The sequence below is a fragment of the Lithobates pipiens genome, unplaced genomic scaffold (genome assembly GCF_037356315.1).
Source record: "Lithobates pipiens isolate NorthernLeopardFrog02 unplaced genomic scaffold, aLitPip1_a1.2 Scaffold_3, whole genome shotgun sequence".
NCBI lineage: Eukaryota > Metazoa > Chordata > Amphibia > Anura > Ranidae > Lithobates > Lithobates pipiens.
In genome coordinates this window covers 10,112,125-10,128,336 of record NW_027507790.1, presented here as the reverse complement: position 1 = coordinate 10,128,336, position 16,212 = coordinate 10,112,125, and the positions used below count along the sequence as shown (strand labels likewise).

Genomic DNA, 16,212 nt, shown 5'->3' with positions numbered 1-16,212 from the left:
AACATACAGTACAGAGGTTCACTGAGCACCCCATCCCAGCTGATCCAGCCTTCTTCCTACTTCAAATGTCATGTAAGACCTACAAAAAATCATTGATCCGCCACTTATTAGACGCTGCCAAGGCATGCATCCCCTTATATTGGAAGTCCACACAATCTCTGACCGCTAGCATGTGGCTTAAAAAAGTGGAGGATATTAAAAAAATGGAAGATCTAGTCCTTATGGCCCGCCATCAAAATGAATGACATACTAAGGCATGGACCATATGGAATATGTTTATATTCTCAGAGTGTCGGGCCCTTTTGGGAAGTGGTACATCAGTTTAGAACAGTTCCCCCATAGAAGGTCAGATGGTCAGAGAGGTTGGCTGATGCCAACTGTGTCCGAGGCCTGAGTTATGCACGCGCGCTGCCTCCTTGGGCCCCCCATTCCCCTTGCCCCCCCCCCCCCCCCGATATTCTCCTCCTCCTGTCCTCTCTTTATTTCTCTGGTTTCTTTCTGTTGCTTCTAAATTGAGTATGCGGGGACCCATAGAGTGTCCCTATGTACCCATACTTTTCTGCTCCTACAATAAAGCTGAAAACAGAGGCGGGACCCACAGAACCGTCCTGGAGATCAAGATTACTCTCAGAAGAGAGATGCAGTCAGTCCCAGTAAGGGAAAGGTTGGCTACACTTAAGGAATCTATCCATCTTGGAGAAGCTAAAAGTTACAGATGGATACACTGAATGATTCTGTATTTATTATATCTGGATGTTGTATTCTGTGTTTCTTTGTCTTTCATATAAATAAAAGATTTAAAAAAAAAATTGCAATGATTACTGTAAAATTGTCACTGGTAGTGAACGGGTTAACACTAGGGGGCGCTGAAGGGGGTTTACTCCCGCTTTAAGGCCAGTGTCAACAGGTATTACAATGTGTTGATGACTTTAATTTGACAAGACATTTCTGAAACCATTCTGAATTCACAACAGCAGAGTTAGACATGCAGCTGCCTACCTTTGGCCTGCTTCAGGCTGCTTTTGCATTTTCATAAACTGATACGGGGAGAAAATCAGTTCTGGTGATGTAAAAAGTCTGTTGCCACTAACCTTTAGACGGCTTTCACACCAAGCCGCCCATAGTGTGAGCGTCGGATTTGCACCGCATTTCGGCTGCTAGCGTGGAGCTTTTACCCCCCGCTAGCGGCCGAGGAAGGGTTAAAACCGCCTGCAATACACCGCAATAGTGGCGTTTTTTCGGTGGTAATGCAGCGCTGCCCCATTGATTTCACCGCTCCAAAAAAGCTGCTGGCAGGACTTTTCCTGATGTCCTGCCAGCGCACCGCTCCAGTGTGAAAGCCCTCGGGCTTTCACACTGGAGTGAATGGAGCACCAGTTTGAGGGCAGATTGCAGGCGCTATTTCTAACGCTATAGCGCCTGCAAAACGCCCTCGGTGTGAAAGGGGTCTTACACAGGCATGGTACACTTATCAGGAAATCCACCATTAATACTGTATATTGATCCCTAAAGTATATGTAAACCCTCACTCAGTTTAAAAAATAATCTAAAGGCAAAACAGTTGTTATAGTTATAAGAACATTATAAATACCTTTATTTCCCCTCTTTTTATAAGTGATCACATACCCTCCATTCTCAGCTGCATAAGGAGCTCAGAGAGTTAATGGAGAAGAAACCGCACACTGATCTTCACTCTGAATGGTTGTCCGGGAGGGGGCATGTCAGGACAAGTTGATCATTGGAGGAGAGAAGGCTGAGTTCTCAGCACAGCTAGGAAGCAGACCACGCTGTGCTCTGATGTCTAGTGTGGTCAGTTTTTAATAGGAAAGCAGAGGGACTGGCAGGAACACCAGGCATTTCACACAAAGGAAGCAATACATAGAGAACAGTATACTTTTTCATACACGTACATTTTACAGTAGGTAAATATTAGAAATATTAAATATTGTTCACATATTCTTTAATTTACTGATTTCCTTAACTTTGTCATCAAAGTTATGATTAACACTAACCTTCTGCATCTTTATTCTTTCTGCAGTAATTCATCCGAAATACAAAGGCATCCAAGATACAGGCAATGATGATGGTTATTACAACCTGTAATAGATGAATAAATAACTAATTATGATGGCCATCCACAGAAGGATAACCAAGGAAATTATAGATTTTATTGTTTAAATAATCTTTTACATGAAAACCACTGTATGACATAACAATGATAATTTGGTTAATTGGGCTGAATTTTCCACGAGGACCCAATATTCCTTCTCAAATAAAACACTTACTGGCTCCTTAAAGCGAAACATGGCAACCTTCGCAGATATTTACTATACACCCTTTAACCACTTGCTTACTGGGCACTTAAACCCCCCTCCTGCCCAGACCAATTTTCAGCTTTCAGCGCTGATGCACTTTGAATGACAATTGCGCAGGCATACAACACTGTACCCAAATGAAATTTTTATCATTTTTTTTCCCCACAAATAGAGCTTTCTTTTGGTGGTATTTAATTACAGCTGGGAGTTTTATTTTTTGCTAAACAAACAAAAAAAGATGCAAAATAAAAAAATTAAATAAAAAATCATGTTTAATAGTTTGTTATAAAATTTTGCAAACAGGTCATTTTTCTCCTTCATTGAAGTGCGCTGATGAGGCGGCACTGATAGGCTGCACTGGTGGGCACTGATAGGCATAGTTAAGGCGGCACTAATAGGCACAGATAAGGCAGTACTGATGGGCACAGATAAGGCGGCACTGATGGGCAAAGATAAGATGGCACGGATGGGTGGCACTAAGGGGCACTGATAGGTACCACTGATAGATGGGACTGATGGGCACTGCTGGGCACTGGTAGATGACACTGATGGGCACGGATATGTGGCACTGGGGTGCAGCACCGTTGTGGAGGCAGATTGTGGGCACTGATGGGTGGCACTGTGGGCACTGTAGGCACTGCTGGGTGGCACTGTGGGCACTGCTGGGTGGCACTGACGGGGGGCACTTATTTATTCCTGAGGTGGCACTGGCAGGGGGCAGGTGGGCACTGGTAAGCTGGCCGTGATCGGCTTTTTTTTTTCTCCTCGTGCTGTCAGCGCGAGGAGGAAAAATAGCTGATTACCGGCTCCGTTGTATCACATGATCAACTGTCATTGGCTGACAGCTGATCACGTGGTAAGGGGTCGGGCTCTCATAGACTCGCCGATCACAGAGCGCGTGCCCCTCAGGGGGCGCGCAGGCCGCTCGTGCACAGGACGACGTCAATAGACGTAGTCCCGGCAAAGGAGGTCCTCGCTGTAGCCGTCATTTGGCTATAGCGCAGATCTCTAGTGGTTAATGAATCATTCACCCGAATGATACAAACTTTTGTCATTGTACACTAAACCATAAACCTCTACCTGGATCCACAAAGATTTAAATTTAGGTCTCTGAATTTTTCACACGGTCGGACACTCCGACGGAAAATGTCCGATCGGACCGTGTTGTCGGATAATCCGACCGTGTGTGGACTTCATCTGATTTTTCCGTCGGAATGTCCAACCAAAAAAGTTTGAGAGCTGGATATAAAAATTTTCCAACAACATGATCCGATCAGACTTTGTCCGATCGTTTGTAGAGAATTCCGATCGGACAAAGTGCCACGCATGCTCAGATCAAATTCCTAGACCAAAGCTACTGGCTACTAGCCTGAACGTGGTCCTGTTGTAACTAAATAACATCATCACGTTACGAACGATCGGATTTTCCGACAACTTTGTCCGACCGTGTGTATGTAACATCAGTTTTGGACAAAATCAAACAGATTTTGTTGTCGGAATGTCCAACCGTGTGTACAAGGGCTAATAGAGCCTGGCATAGCACACCGTATTATTCTTTTATAAAAACTAGGCTTTTAAATACCTGTTTAGAGCTATCTTCAGGCTGGTCTCATGACTCTAGGCCAGTTTCCAGGGCTACTGCAGGAGGAGGAGCTGAGCGACCATGTGATCTCCCCAGCTGATGTCAGAGGGAGATCTCAGCCCCTCCTGCAGAAGTCATCCATCGGAGCTGTACCGCGGCCACGCGTCATGTGACCGGCCTGAAGACAGCTCTAAACAGGTATTTACAAGCCCCGTTTTTACAGAAGACATAAGCCCCATACACACTATCAGATTTTCTGCTGAGTTTTTCCTTCAGATTTACCAAAACCATGTAGTAGAAGGGCTTTCCTGATTGCATACACATTGAAACTCCTAAGGTTTGACCTCATATTATATGGTTTTGGTAAATCTGAAGGAAAAATTCATCAGAAATTCTGATAGTGTGTATGGGGCTTTACACAGTGTCAGCCAGGAGATCCACGTCTGGTGTGCCCCCCCCCGCAGGCACAGTAGCCTGAACACCTCCGGATGCAGCGCCCATTCTCCTGGGTCCAGCATCTGGCGACTTAGGTAGTCCACCTGCCAGTTTTCCACTCCCGGGATGTAAATGATCGATAGGGCCTGGTACATGTCGCTCTGGCCACTGAAGGATGCGGGCAAACCTACCATGCTGCAGCAGCACTTCTGGTTCTTCCTTGATGATTGACATGCCACCGCCGTGGTGTTGTCTGACTGGATCCTGATCGGACGCCCTCCCCATGTGAAGAGGCATAGCCTGATCGCTCGTAGCTCAAGCGCGTTGATCGGCAACTTGGATTCCTCCCCCGACCAGAGGCCCTGGGTCGACTGTACCCCCAGTACTCCACCCCAGCTGGTCAGGCTGGTGTCCGTTGTGATCACTGTCCAATGTAGAGGTAGGAACGACTTCCCGGACGAAGTACCGGGGATCTCAGCCACTAGAGCAGGGAGTCCTTGACTGACTGGCTCACCCGAATCTGCCGATCCAGAGATAATGGAGATTTGTCCCATTTCATCAAGATCTCCTTCTGAAAGACTCTCTGGTATGAAACTGGGCATATGGCACTGCCTCGAAGGAGGCCACCATGAGCCCCAGGACTCGCGTGCAGAAGCGTAGCAATGACCACCTGCGGTTCAGCAATAGCTTCACCGTGGCTCTGAGAGGCTGCAGCTTGTCTGAAGGGAGAAACACTCTTGCTTCCATGTAGTCCAGGAGTAAGCCTAGGTACGCCAAATGCCGAGTCGGTATAAGCACTGACTTTTTTAGGCTCAAAAGCCACCCGATGATCCTGGGTTGTTGCAACTACGCCAAAATTGGAGCCGATACCTTGGTAAAGACTCGGGGGGGTAAAGCCAAGCCAAAAGGGAGAGCCACAAACTGGTAGTGGACTTTCCCAACTGCGAATCGCAGAAACCTCTGATGCCGGAGGCATATGGGTATGTGCAGGTATGCATTCTGGAGTCCCCTTGATGGAGTGCAGCGACTACTGAGTGAACGGATTCCATTCTGAACCTCTGTACTTTCACAAAGCAATTGAGGGCTCTTAGGTCCAAGATTAGACGTACCTCTTCCTTTTTGGGGACTACAAACAGATTGGAGTAGAACCCCTGGAACCTTTCTGACTCTGGAACAGGCACTATCACCCCGCGACTTAGCAGGTCCCTTACCGCCCCCATGAGGGACTCTCAGCGAGCCGGGAGTAAGGGTATGCTGGAGGGGAAGAATCTGTTTGCTGGCCAAAAGAGGAACTCTATCTTGTAGCCAGAGGAAATCAGTTTGCAGACGCATTGGTCGGACAGCCGAGAGGCCCACCGGGCTGCAAACTCCTGAAGGCGACCGTCCCACCCGCGTGATGGGCGGGGGCAAACCTTCATGCGGTAGCACTTTTGCTCGCAGGCTTATTAGGCTTGTAGTTCCAGGGACGCTTTTGTCCCTCAGAGGTCAGGGCGAAAAAGCAGCTTATGAGCGGAAAATGAGGGCCCTTGCCTACAGCGTGGCTCCTTAGTCTTCCTGGTTTGTGGGAGTAAGATACTCTTCCCACCTGTGGAATTCTTAATGATGTCATACAACGAGGCTCCAAAAAGCTGCTCACCAAGGAAGGGTAGAGCTGTCAGGGCTTTTTTAGATGCCTGGTCCGCGGACCAGCATTTTAGCCAAATCAGGCGCCTCAGCACCACTGCTGATACTGAAGCTCTGGATAACAGAGGAAGGGTATCCAGGGCTGCGTCACAAACGTACTTAAGGCCTTGCACTAACTGGTCTGCTAGTTCCACGCAGACAGGAGAAGCCTGTTGCTCCCCCAATTCACAATGCAAAAGTTTTGCCCACTCAGTAAGTGTCTGTGACACAAGTGCTGAGGCCAGTACAGGTCGCATTGCTGACCCCACAACCGTAAACAAGGAACGAGCCACTGCCTCGGCCTTGCTGTCCGTGGGGTCCTTAAACGCAGGAGTCCCCTCTACCGGCTCATGATTACTTTATTTAACCTGGATACTGGGGGGTCCACGACTGGAGGAGCTGACCATTTTTTAAAGAAGGCTCTCCTCAAAAGGGGTAAAGCACCACCATACTTTCTGGGACCGAAATAAGTCAGATACAGAAAACCTTAGGTGTACGGGCTGGCTTATGGGACCCAAAAGGGACCGCTACCTCAGCAGAGGGATCTGCTGTATCCTGAATCTTCAGGGTATCACGCACAGCTGTGATAAGTGCTCCAACTAGCGCTTTGTCACGTGCGGACCCAGACGGGGACTCGTCCTCACTGTCCTGGTCAGCATCATCTGAAAGGACAGAGCAGGGGCCACCAGCCTCAGCGAGGTCAGAGTCTGCGTCAAAGCTCTCCCCGGAGGAGAGGGGGGGCAGGGGCCGCTTTTTACCACCTTTGCGCTCACGCACCGCCTCCATCCTGGCAATGAACATATCAAGGACCGCTGACAAAGCGTCCAAAGGCACTGCACTGTTTGCAGACTAGCCGGTTGCAATTGTCGGAAGTTCGGGGGAAGAAACACCAGTTGCTGACCCACCCTGTCTGCCACCTTTAGGGACTTAGGACAGGTGCACAGTCCCACCCTCCTAGCCGCTGCAGGCTGGGGGGCCCCCACCGCAGGACTCACCACCCTGATCGAGTTCTGCGCCGTTCAGCTACTAGTGCCTGTGTCCTGTGTCAGCTCCCAAGTGTTCTGAGTGAAAAACCATGCTGTTCTGAGCCTCAGGGACCAGCACTGAGCATAAAAACCACGCTGGGCTACAATGGCCACCGGGCTTCCAGTATAGAGGACATAATCACAGGGAAAATGGCTGCCAAACTACAGTAAAATGGTTCCTGACCATGCTTCCCACTGAGTCACACCAAACATAGCTGACAAACAACTGTAAAGAGAAGGACAGTGAAAAAAAGACAGAAAATGGCGGCAGAACAGCGCTATGGCGATCAGCATGTGCAGACCTCCAAACACCCAGTGGGGAGCCCACAGACACCCTGCTGTGACACAGCCACCCAGTGCAGCCCCCCCCCATCCAAGGTGAGAGCCCCCCAGGTAACCCCTGGCTATAGGCACACACACCGCTCAGCAGCCCACCATGCAGCATCCCCCACGGGGGGGGGGGGGGGGATAGGGACAGGGAGAGAAGAGAGGGAGGAGAGGGACCCCCGAATCGAGCTCCCAGGGAATGCCGAGGCAGGGAGAGCTGTACTTACCATCCGGACGAGCTGGGGACATTCCATCATAGACCCACTCCCGAAGAGTACTGGGTGGCTACTGGCCACAGCACACTGACTGAGACATCAGTTGCCCGGTCATATGTCTGCCCCGGATCATTTCGCTCATCGGCCGCCCCTTGAGCCTGAGGGGCATGTCGTGGATGACCAAACGCGTAGCTATGGTCGGCACACGCTCGATGGCCAGGCTGGGGAGACTACAAGGATAAGAGTATCCAGCCTGTCAGCCAGCTGGCTGTTGATAGCAGATCACAGGATCTCAAATCTTACGCAAAAGGCAAACTTCACTAGGGTTCACTAGGCAGAAAAAAAACCTGAAGCTGTAGGAAGCAGGCTGGAGGGTTGTTACTGAAGGGACCGTCCCTTGGGTGGAACTAGAACGTTCTGTTTTTTGTACATGTGTAACATGTTCTGTCTAGTCCTCTCCTGAAGGTGGCGTAACAACCCTGTGGTCAAGAATAATGTAGCTGTGTCTGTCAGTGAACGAAAGAGAAATTCCTTATCTTCTAATTGCACAGTACAGTATACAGACTTCAATTAATGAAAACCACGGGATGTGCCCAAGCAATACAACTGAGTGGTGGGAGCACAGCAAACAATGCCAACAGGCCCAAAATAAGAGAATAAGATCCCCAAACTGAAGGGGAAGCTTTGAGAAACTAGCCTCAGTGAAGGCCTAAATATCCAACTGGTAGAACTTAAACATGTACAGAGAAGCAGGTGGGGGACTTGCAATCTGAGAAACAGACACCTGGTGGTGAAAAGCTTAATGCCTTGTACACACGATCGGACTATCCGGCGGACCAGAGTCCGCCGGACAATCCGCCCATGTGTGGGCTCCAGCGGACTTTTTTCCCTCAAAAGTCCAGAGGACTTAGACAGAAGTTTGGACTCAAAATTGTCCATGGAGACTCGGCAGTCCGGTGGACAATCCGCCCGTTTGTGTGCTAGTCCGCCAGACTTTTGAAATGAACAGACTTGCCCACACACGGAGAAAAGTCCATTCATTTTGAATGCGGCTCCAGGTAGCCGGGACTAGCAAAGGAAGTCAATGTCGTTGCCTCCATCGGCCACAATGGCAGAGACGTGTTGTGCGGCCACTTATATAGGGACAAGGGGCGGGGTCACCGGGTGATGTCACATAGTGACCCCGTCCCCTTATGATGTCACAGTCCCAGCATCCTCCGGGACTGTGACATCATAAGGGGGCGGGGTCACCATGTGATATCACCCGGTGACCCCGCCCCTTGTCCCTATATAAGTGGCCGCACAACGCGTCCCTGCCATCGTGGCCAGAGAGAGCATTGCGTCAACTTAGCAAGGAAGAAGAGAAGAATGCGGCAGCGGCAGAAGACCGGGCCAACGCTAGTAAAAATGCTAGCAGAAGATAGCAGAGGCCCGGCAGAAGAACAGAAGAGGGGGACAAGACCCCCGAAGAGCGGGAAGATCCCCCGACGGCAACGAAGAAGAAAGCCGGACTCCTCCACTAGTAAAAGAGCTAGAAAAAGATAGTGGAGGAGTCCGGCGAGAAGACCCCCCAAGACGGGAGAAGAGAAGACCACTGGAGCTGTCCAATAAATTAATTTAAAAACTTGTGTTGTGTTTTTTTATTTACACTTTTTTTCACCAGTTGAATGGGTAGGGGTACCCTATACTCATTCACATAGGGTGGGGGGCCGGTATCTGGGGGCCCCCTTATTAATGGAGGCTCCCGGATTGCGATAAGCCCCCCGCCCGCAGACCCCGACAACCAACGGCCAGGGTTGTCGGGAAGAGGCCCTTGTCTTCATCAACATGGGGACAAGGGGCTTTCCCCAAAGCACCCTCCCGTGTTGAGGGCACGTGGCCTTGTACGGCTCAGGAGGGGGGGGGGGGCGCTCGCTCGTCCCCACCCCCTTTACTGACCAGCCAGGCTGTGTGCTCGTAAAAGGGTCTGACATGGACTTTGGGGGGTCCCCCACGCCCTTTTTTCGGCGTAGGGTTTCCCCTTTAAGTCCATACCAGGTGACGGGGCTAGCGACATGTCAATCTCGCCGGTGGAGGCGGCGACATTGACTTCCTTCGCTAGTCCTTGCTACCTGGAGCCATGTTCAAAATTAACGAACTTTCCTCCATGTGTGGGCAAGTCCGTTCATTTAAAAAGTCTGGCGGACTCCCGCAATAGTCCGGCGGATTGTCCGCCGGAATCTAGTCCGCCGGAAAAGTCCGGTTGTGTGTGGGCAGGTCCGCTCGTTCGGAAAGCCCGGCGGACCTATGCCTATACCTATTGAGTGAGGCTTAACCACTTGCCGCAAAATCACGTATATGTACGTGATTGGCTTAAAGACACTATACCAGGGTTATACCCGAGTATTTTTTTTTTTTCAGCTGGTGGTGCTCTTTCATCTAAAAGTAATCCTAACAGCCAATTAGCCTCTGGATTGCTTTTACAGGCATCGCTCACCTGGTGCCGGTATCCGACAGAGCGAAGCGATGGCATTACGTCACGTCTGTTTAGAGGAGATGTAAACCCTGCCATTTTTATTTTCTTCTAAAGCATGAGATAAATGTATTTTTTATCTCAAGCTTTCAAGGGTAGAGGAGAGACCTGCAGTCTTACAGACCTCAGATGTCTCCATAAAAATTACTTGTCATGCTGTTTACATTTCTTGTGATAGGCATAAAAGTGAGAAAAAAAAAAAGTTAAAAAAGGGACAGTGCAGAAAATAAAATTATTTTCCTTTAAAGCTCCCATTTGTCCCTCCATGCTTGCACGCAAAAGGAAGTGCATATGTAGGTCGCTCAAGTATATATACACCCCATGTGTGGTATTGCTGTGAACATTATAGAAAGAACAATAATTCTAGCGTTAGACCTCCTCTAACTCTAAACTAGTAACCTGTAAAAAAGTTTAAAGCGTCACCCACGTAGATTTGTAAGTATTGTAATTTGTCACCGTTTAATGAGGGTGTGAAATTTTAAAAGCGTGACATGTTAGATATCTATTTACTTGGTAAACATCTTTTATATTTTACCAAAAAATTGGGTTATATATTGTGTTTTTTTTGCATTACATTTTTATTAAAGTGTATTTTTTTCATAAAAAATTGAGTTTGAAAAACCGCTGCGCAAACCCTGGGTGACAAACTGCAACCACCATTTTATTTTCTAGGGCCTCTGTAAAAAATATATATAATGTTTGGGGGTTCTAAGTAATTTTCTAGCAAAAAAAATGCTGATATTTACTACGGTGTCAGAATAGAACTGGTCTTCAAGTGGTTAACAGCAAATGGAAAAATTTCCATTCTTCAAGGCATAAGCATTAGTGATAAACTGCCTAATCCAGCTAGAAATAGTGGAATGAGACACAGGATGCCCCTATGGATGGTTGCAGGAGGGACAAAGGGAGAATTCAGATAGAAGTGGTGGTCAAGAGGCAAACTTGCACAGTACCATACCTAAACAGTGTTGAGAAATGTATTTAGGATGCGTTTGACATTTCTGCACAAAGAGAAGCCAGGGCAAAGTCCTGATTAAGGTGGGAGGGAGAAGCGATTTTGAAGTGATGGGAGGATCAAGGACCCCAAACCACCTTGTCCCTATGAAGAAAAAAGTATGTTTTGCATGATGTGTTGCCATGACCATTTGTATAGTGACTTTATTGCAATAAATATGGAAGTTGGTAGGCAGGAAGTTGGTGGGAGGGGCTTGGGGAGTTTTTGAAAGAAACATGTTTGTAGGAGATGTGTTTGGAAGGACGATGGAGTAACACATGGCTGCCGGAAGCTGGATAACTTTGAAGAACTTTTGAGTTGGACTGAGCAAGGAACTATGAAGGACATTACATCTTAAACCCCAAGACCCCTTTCACACTGAGGCACTTTGCAGGTGCTAGAGAGTTAAAAATACCGCCTTCAAATCGCCCTGAAAGAGCCGCTGCTGTGCCTCCAGTGTGAAAGCCCCACGGGCATTCACGCTGGAACGGGGCACTGGCAGGACGGTAAAAAAAAAAGTCCTGCTAGCAGCATATTTGGAGCGGTGTATACAACGCTCCTTCCCATTGAAATCAATGGGGTAGTGTGGTTATACCACTGGCGCTTTGCTGTGGTTTTAACCCTTTCTAGCCCGCTAGCGTGGGGGGGGGAGGAGGAGCGTACCGCTAGTGGCCAAATAACGTGCTAAAAATAGCTGCATTTTACCGTCGACGCCGCACCCGCCCCAGTGTGAAAGGGGTCTAGATTGAGTAATGGGTTAGTTTACTAAATGTGCACATATTGTACATGCTTATATTTGTAGGCATATTTTTGTAAGCTATGTGTTGTATTGTGCATCCTACAGTTGTATGTGCAGTAAAGCATTGATACACTACACAAGTCTAAGCTTCCTTGGTTTTACCACAAGAACTTAAGTGATAGACGCAAAGAAAAACACTTAAGTTTATCAGTTCCAAGACCTGTCTTGCTGGGAGCCACAAGAAAAACATCTTACGATTAAGGTTGACTAAGTGTATACCTCAAATGAACTCAATGCGAGCAAACAGGACCAGAATGGGATCCCGTGGTGAGGCTAATGAGTGAACGGGGGTCACTATGTGAGCCAATCCCCTGGCAAAGCTCTTTACTAATGAACAAACAATCAGCGGTCTCTGAAAGAATATTCATGGCCAAAACTTGACCCTTCCAGCCCAGACTTGACAGAGGACAGCACACATGGAGTATACCACTTATGCTTTACACTTTTTGTGGCAAGTCTTCTCAGTTGAGTACTGCCAAGTAAATCTCTTGTGAGGAGCGTACACTTTGTCTGGCTATGGGCCAGTCTGCCTGTAAAACATCCTGTAGTAATAGGAGAACCGGAAAAAACCTAGATTTCTTGGATTTGGGAAGGCATATCCTACTGGTGACCTTAGGTTCAGATAGGGCGGCTCTACGTTCAAACAGCTATATACCTCATCCACCAGAACCTTACTGGTCCATTTTAGATTTGGTGTGACTGGGAGCGACCGCCCTTCCTCCTGGGAGGGAATAGCCCCAGACTCACCACTCCAGGGCTCTGGGCTCGTTTTCAGGGGCTTACAACCAGGTAGCATACCCCTTCCTCCATGTAAAGGGTCTACAGGGACTGGGTCACACCAGTGTGGATTGCCATTGCCTTGGATCTGTAAGGGAACCCTGTGCCTAACTGCACCTTGCTGTACCACGGGTGAGCACCAATGCAGGATCTAGCGCTGGAGGCAACAATAGAGGCCGGCTCAGGTTAAGGTACAGTCCCCAATGCTACTGCCGAGGAGTACCAATCCAGAAGTTGCACAAGGTAGCTGCAATAGCTGTAGGTTCACCTGGGTTGAAAAAAAAGTTTTTTCTCAGTGCGAAGATCAGCAAGGTATCCTCTTTGTTTTCTAGTTAGAATTAGGACTTATACACCAGAAACCTACTTATACTAGAAAAAAAGTCACCCATCACCTAGGGACATTAGCAAACAACTGGGAATTGCAGTAAATGGGAGGGGTTATATGGTATGTCTCAACAGCTTTGATTACCAATTTCCTTACCTGAAAGTGGCAACATATAACATAGTCTTAATAAGTGGTAGCCTTTGCCCTGTACAAGAAATAGTTATTTAATGTAGATATGTATGTATGTATGTATATACTCACCATAGTGACAATATAAAACACCATGAAGTAAAGGCGTGCCCAGTGTGATGTCTGAGAAGTCACTCCTTCCTGTCCAAAAGACAAATTTCATGTCACAAATAATGTGGGCCTTTTACAATATATGCTGAAATACTGTTCAGAAAAATATTGCACTATATACTGTATATTCATATAGGCAATGACCTTTCCACCTTGATTTCTTGTAACACTTACCATGATTATATACCAGTTATTCACCACTGTCAGTTCAAATAATGTTACTATAAGAGAGTAATGACAAGTTCAGATAAGCTATAAATTACAGAATTAACAAATATTTGTATATAAAGCACAAAGCACCACATTATTTCTCCATTCTCAGGTCATGTTTTCAGGATCTACATTGTGGGCCACAAGTGACTGAGTCTGTCAATGAGCTTTTCTCCTCCACACAAGTCCATGCGAATGCAAAAACAGTTTATGCTCTTAGTCACACCGGTGCGACCTGTCATGTGATTTGACAGGTTCAAATCGCATGACAAGTTGCACCCTATTGTAAGCATTGTAAACGATCAAGTCAGTACGTCTGATGTTGATATCACACCGAGTTTGAAAGTAGTTCCTGCACTACTTTTTGTAAGCTCGTGTGTGATTTGCATAGACTTTTGTGCATGAAGTCACACAGATGTCTTTCAAGTCAGACCTGAAGTAGCACAATTTCAATATCACAATCGGTGGGACGGGGTATAGAGAAGGAAGATACAGCTTAGAAACATTTCCAGCTTATCTCAAATGCAAGATGAATGCACCTAAAAGCTGTATGCATTTGCCCATAATGATAAGCCCAAAACACACTGAAACAGGCCCATTGAATCAGTGTAACTGGTCTATTAATTACCACTAGAGGAAAAGCCTCAGAACAGGAGTTTAATACTTGTGGGGTTGAGCTGAGAAATAGTACGCTAGTGTATTTTAATATCAGTACGCTATAGCATTACGCTAAGGTATTTCAATATAAGCCCAAGGCATTTCAGACAATGTTTTCACTGCTAGAAGGAGGAACAATATGATGAACTGTCGCTTGTTAGTAGAGATTTAAATTGGCAATTGATTCAGGTTCAACACAATTATTTAAATTGAGCCAGCTGTCAACAAGCTGTTAATGTTTGATTCTGTATAAGAGTGTAAGGCCACTATACAAAACATTCTTGTTGGGAGTCAAATTATTTTAACAATTTTTTTTTTACTAGAGGCTACATTTTCCTTTGGTGTACATAATATGCCTCAAGCCAGCCCCAGCGTCGGTACCATGCTAGAGGGGGTTGGAGGCCACATTGTGCCCCCCCAGCACTTTGGCTGGCCGGGCTACCCTTTAGTTACTTTAGCACTTGGTTAATATATGCTGCCTTATGCTAGTAACTGAGCTTTCTTGTCAAGTATATTCCCCTTGTTACATGTACAAGTTGGGGAAGGTGACGCAGAGGCTACCCCCACTTCTTGTTGGGGGGAGCTTTGGTATCACCCTATTATATGACTGTTGCTCCTTTATTATTTCCTTGTTTATTATCGTTTTCACATTTTTATACACGTCCTTTCAAGCTTCTGGTTTTATGCTACCGGAAATGTTCACTGAGATGTGTTATTTTGTCCTAAATAAAGATTATACAAAAAAAATAAAGATGTAGGGTATATCACTTCTGCAATTTGCATTATTGGCCCATATTTTTAGATGTTCTTCACAAAATCTGTCAGTAATACCTGCTACCAATTAAGACTAAAGTCTAAATTCACTAAGCTGGAATAGAATGTTTTCACTTTTTTTGCCTGAATGGGCTTTTAACAATTGTCACAGATCATTATTTTATCGTATAAGGAGTTATTTTATTACAACCACACAAAGCTAATTTTTCCACATTCTTCAACAGAAACCTGTTGAAACTCATAGGTAATGCAATCCCAGAAACCAGCAGCGTTTTAAAGGCCCACTCTGGGCAAGATCTATCGTCAGTAGACTGTTAGGCAGACAATTACTATGTAATAATATTGGCTCAATTTACCTCTTAGCAGCTGCCTGTTCATCTAATCCTCCAGAGGCTTTTCCTGTGCATTAAGAGGACGGGTCCCCCCCATTACCACCTTGCCGTTTTATTCTTTGGTTGGACTGACATAACCACATCAGTACAAACCAAGCTTTGGGCAGGTTTATTAAAATGTGTCTGCGTCTGTCTGTTCCACCCACTGCCACCCTGTTCCACTCACTGCCGACATCCTCTGCTTCTTTCCATAGTTCTGCCTCACTGTATCGGCACAATACCAGCTACACCTCCTCCACTGTTGAGCATGCTGGTGCTGCATGTTGCCCAGCAACTCAGGACACTAAGCAGGACATCTGACTCTTCTACTTGCTGCCAACATTTGCCTGACTTTTTCTGCTTATGTTCAGCACCCTATACTATTCTACATGATATGCTGCATGTTGCCCAGCAGCTCAGGATACTAAGCAGGAAATCAGACTCTCCTACCTGCAGCAAACATTTGCCTGACTCTTTCTCCTGATATTCAGCACCCTATGCTATTCTCCACTGTACAGATACTAGCTGCTGCAGAATGGTATTCTGCAGAATGTAATTCTGCAGAGAATAGTTTCTGTGCTCTGAATGTCATGCCTTTCTTTGCCTGTGTCGCCCTTGTATGTTATTACCCACATATGAACTCAAAGCCTCTAAAAAACGGCATCTTGTAGCTGCTAGTTTCTGTACAGTGGAGAATAGCTTAGGACTGTGTACACTGTGCAGTGGGTAATAGCACAGTGGGCAGGAAACAGGGAGAAAAGGCAGAACATTCAGAGCACAGCAGCTTTTCTCTGCTGAATGGCATTCTGCAGCTGGTGTTTTCTGCACAGTAGAGAATAGTACAGGGGAAAGGACAAAGGCAGAGAGAGGTAGGACATACAGAGAACAGCAGCTTTTCTCTGCTGAGCAGCATTCTACAGCTGCTGTTTTCT

General features: G+C 46.8%; 1 protein-coding gene across 5 annotated transcripts in view; it reads right to left on the bottom strand.

Annotated features, from left to right (window-relative positions):
- The window catches only part of TPCN1 (two pore segment channel 1), a 186,044-nt gene that overhangs the window by 33,090 nt on the left and 136,742 nt on the right, over positions 1-16,212 (bottom strand). For all 5 annotated transcript variants that reach the window (XM_077461259.1, XM_077461260.1, XM_077461256.1 and 2 more), the window contains 3 exons: positions 13,443-13,489; positions 13,230-13,298; positions 2,013-2,097 (listed from right to left, as the gene is read on the bottom strand). In XM_077461259.1, the coding sequence (XP_077317385.1) occupies positions 2,013-2,097; positions 13,230-13,298; positions 13,443-13,489 (201 nt within the window). The remainder of the gene's footprint in view (positions 1-2,012; positions 2,098-13,229; positions 13,299-13,442; positions 13,490-16,212) is intronic.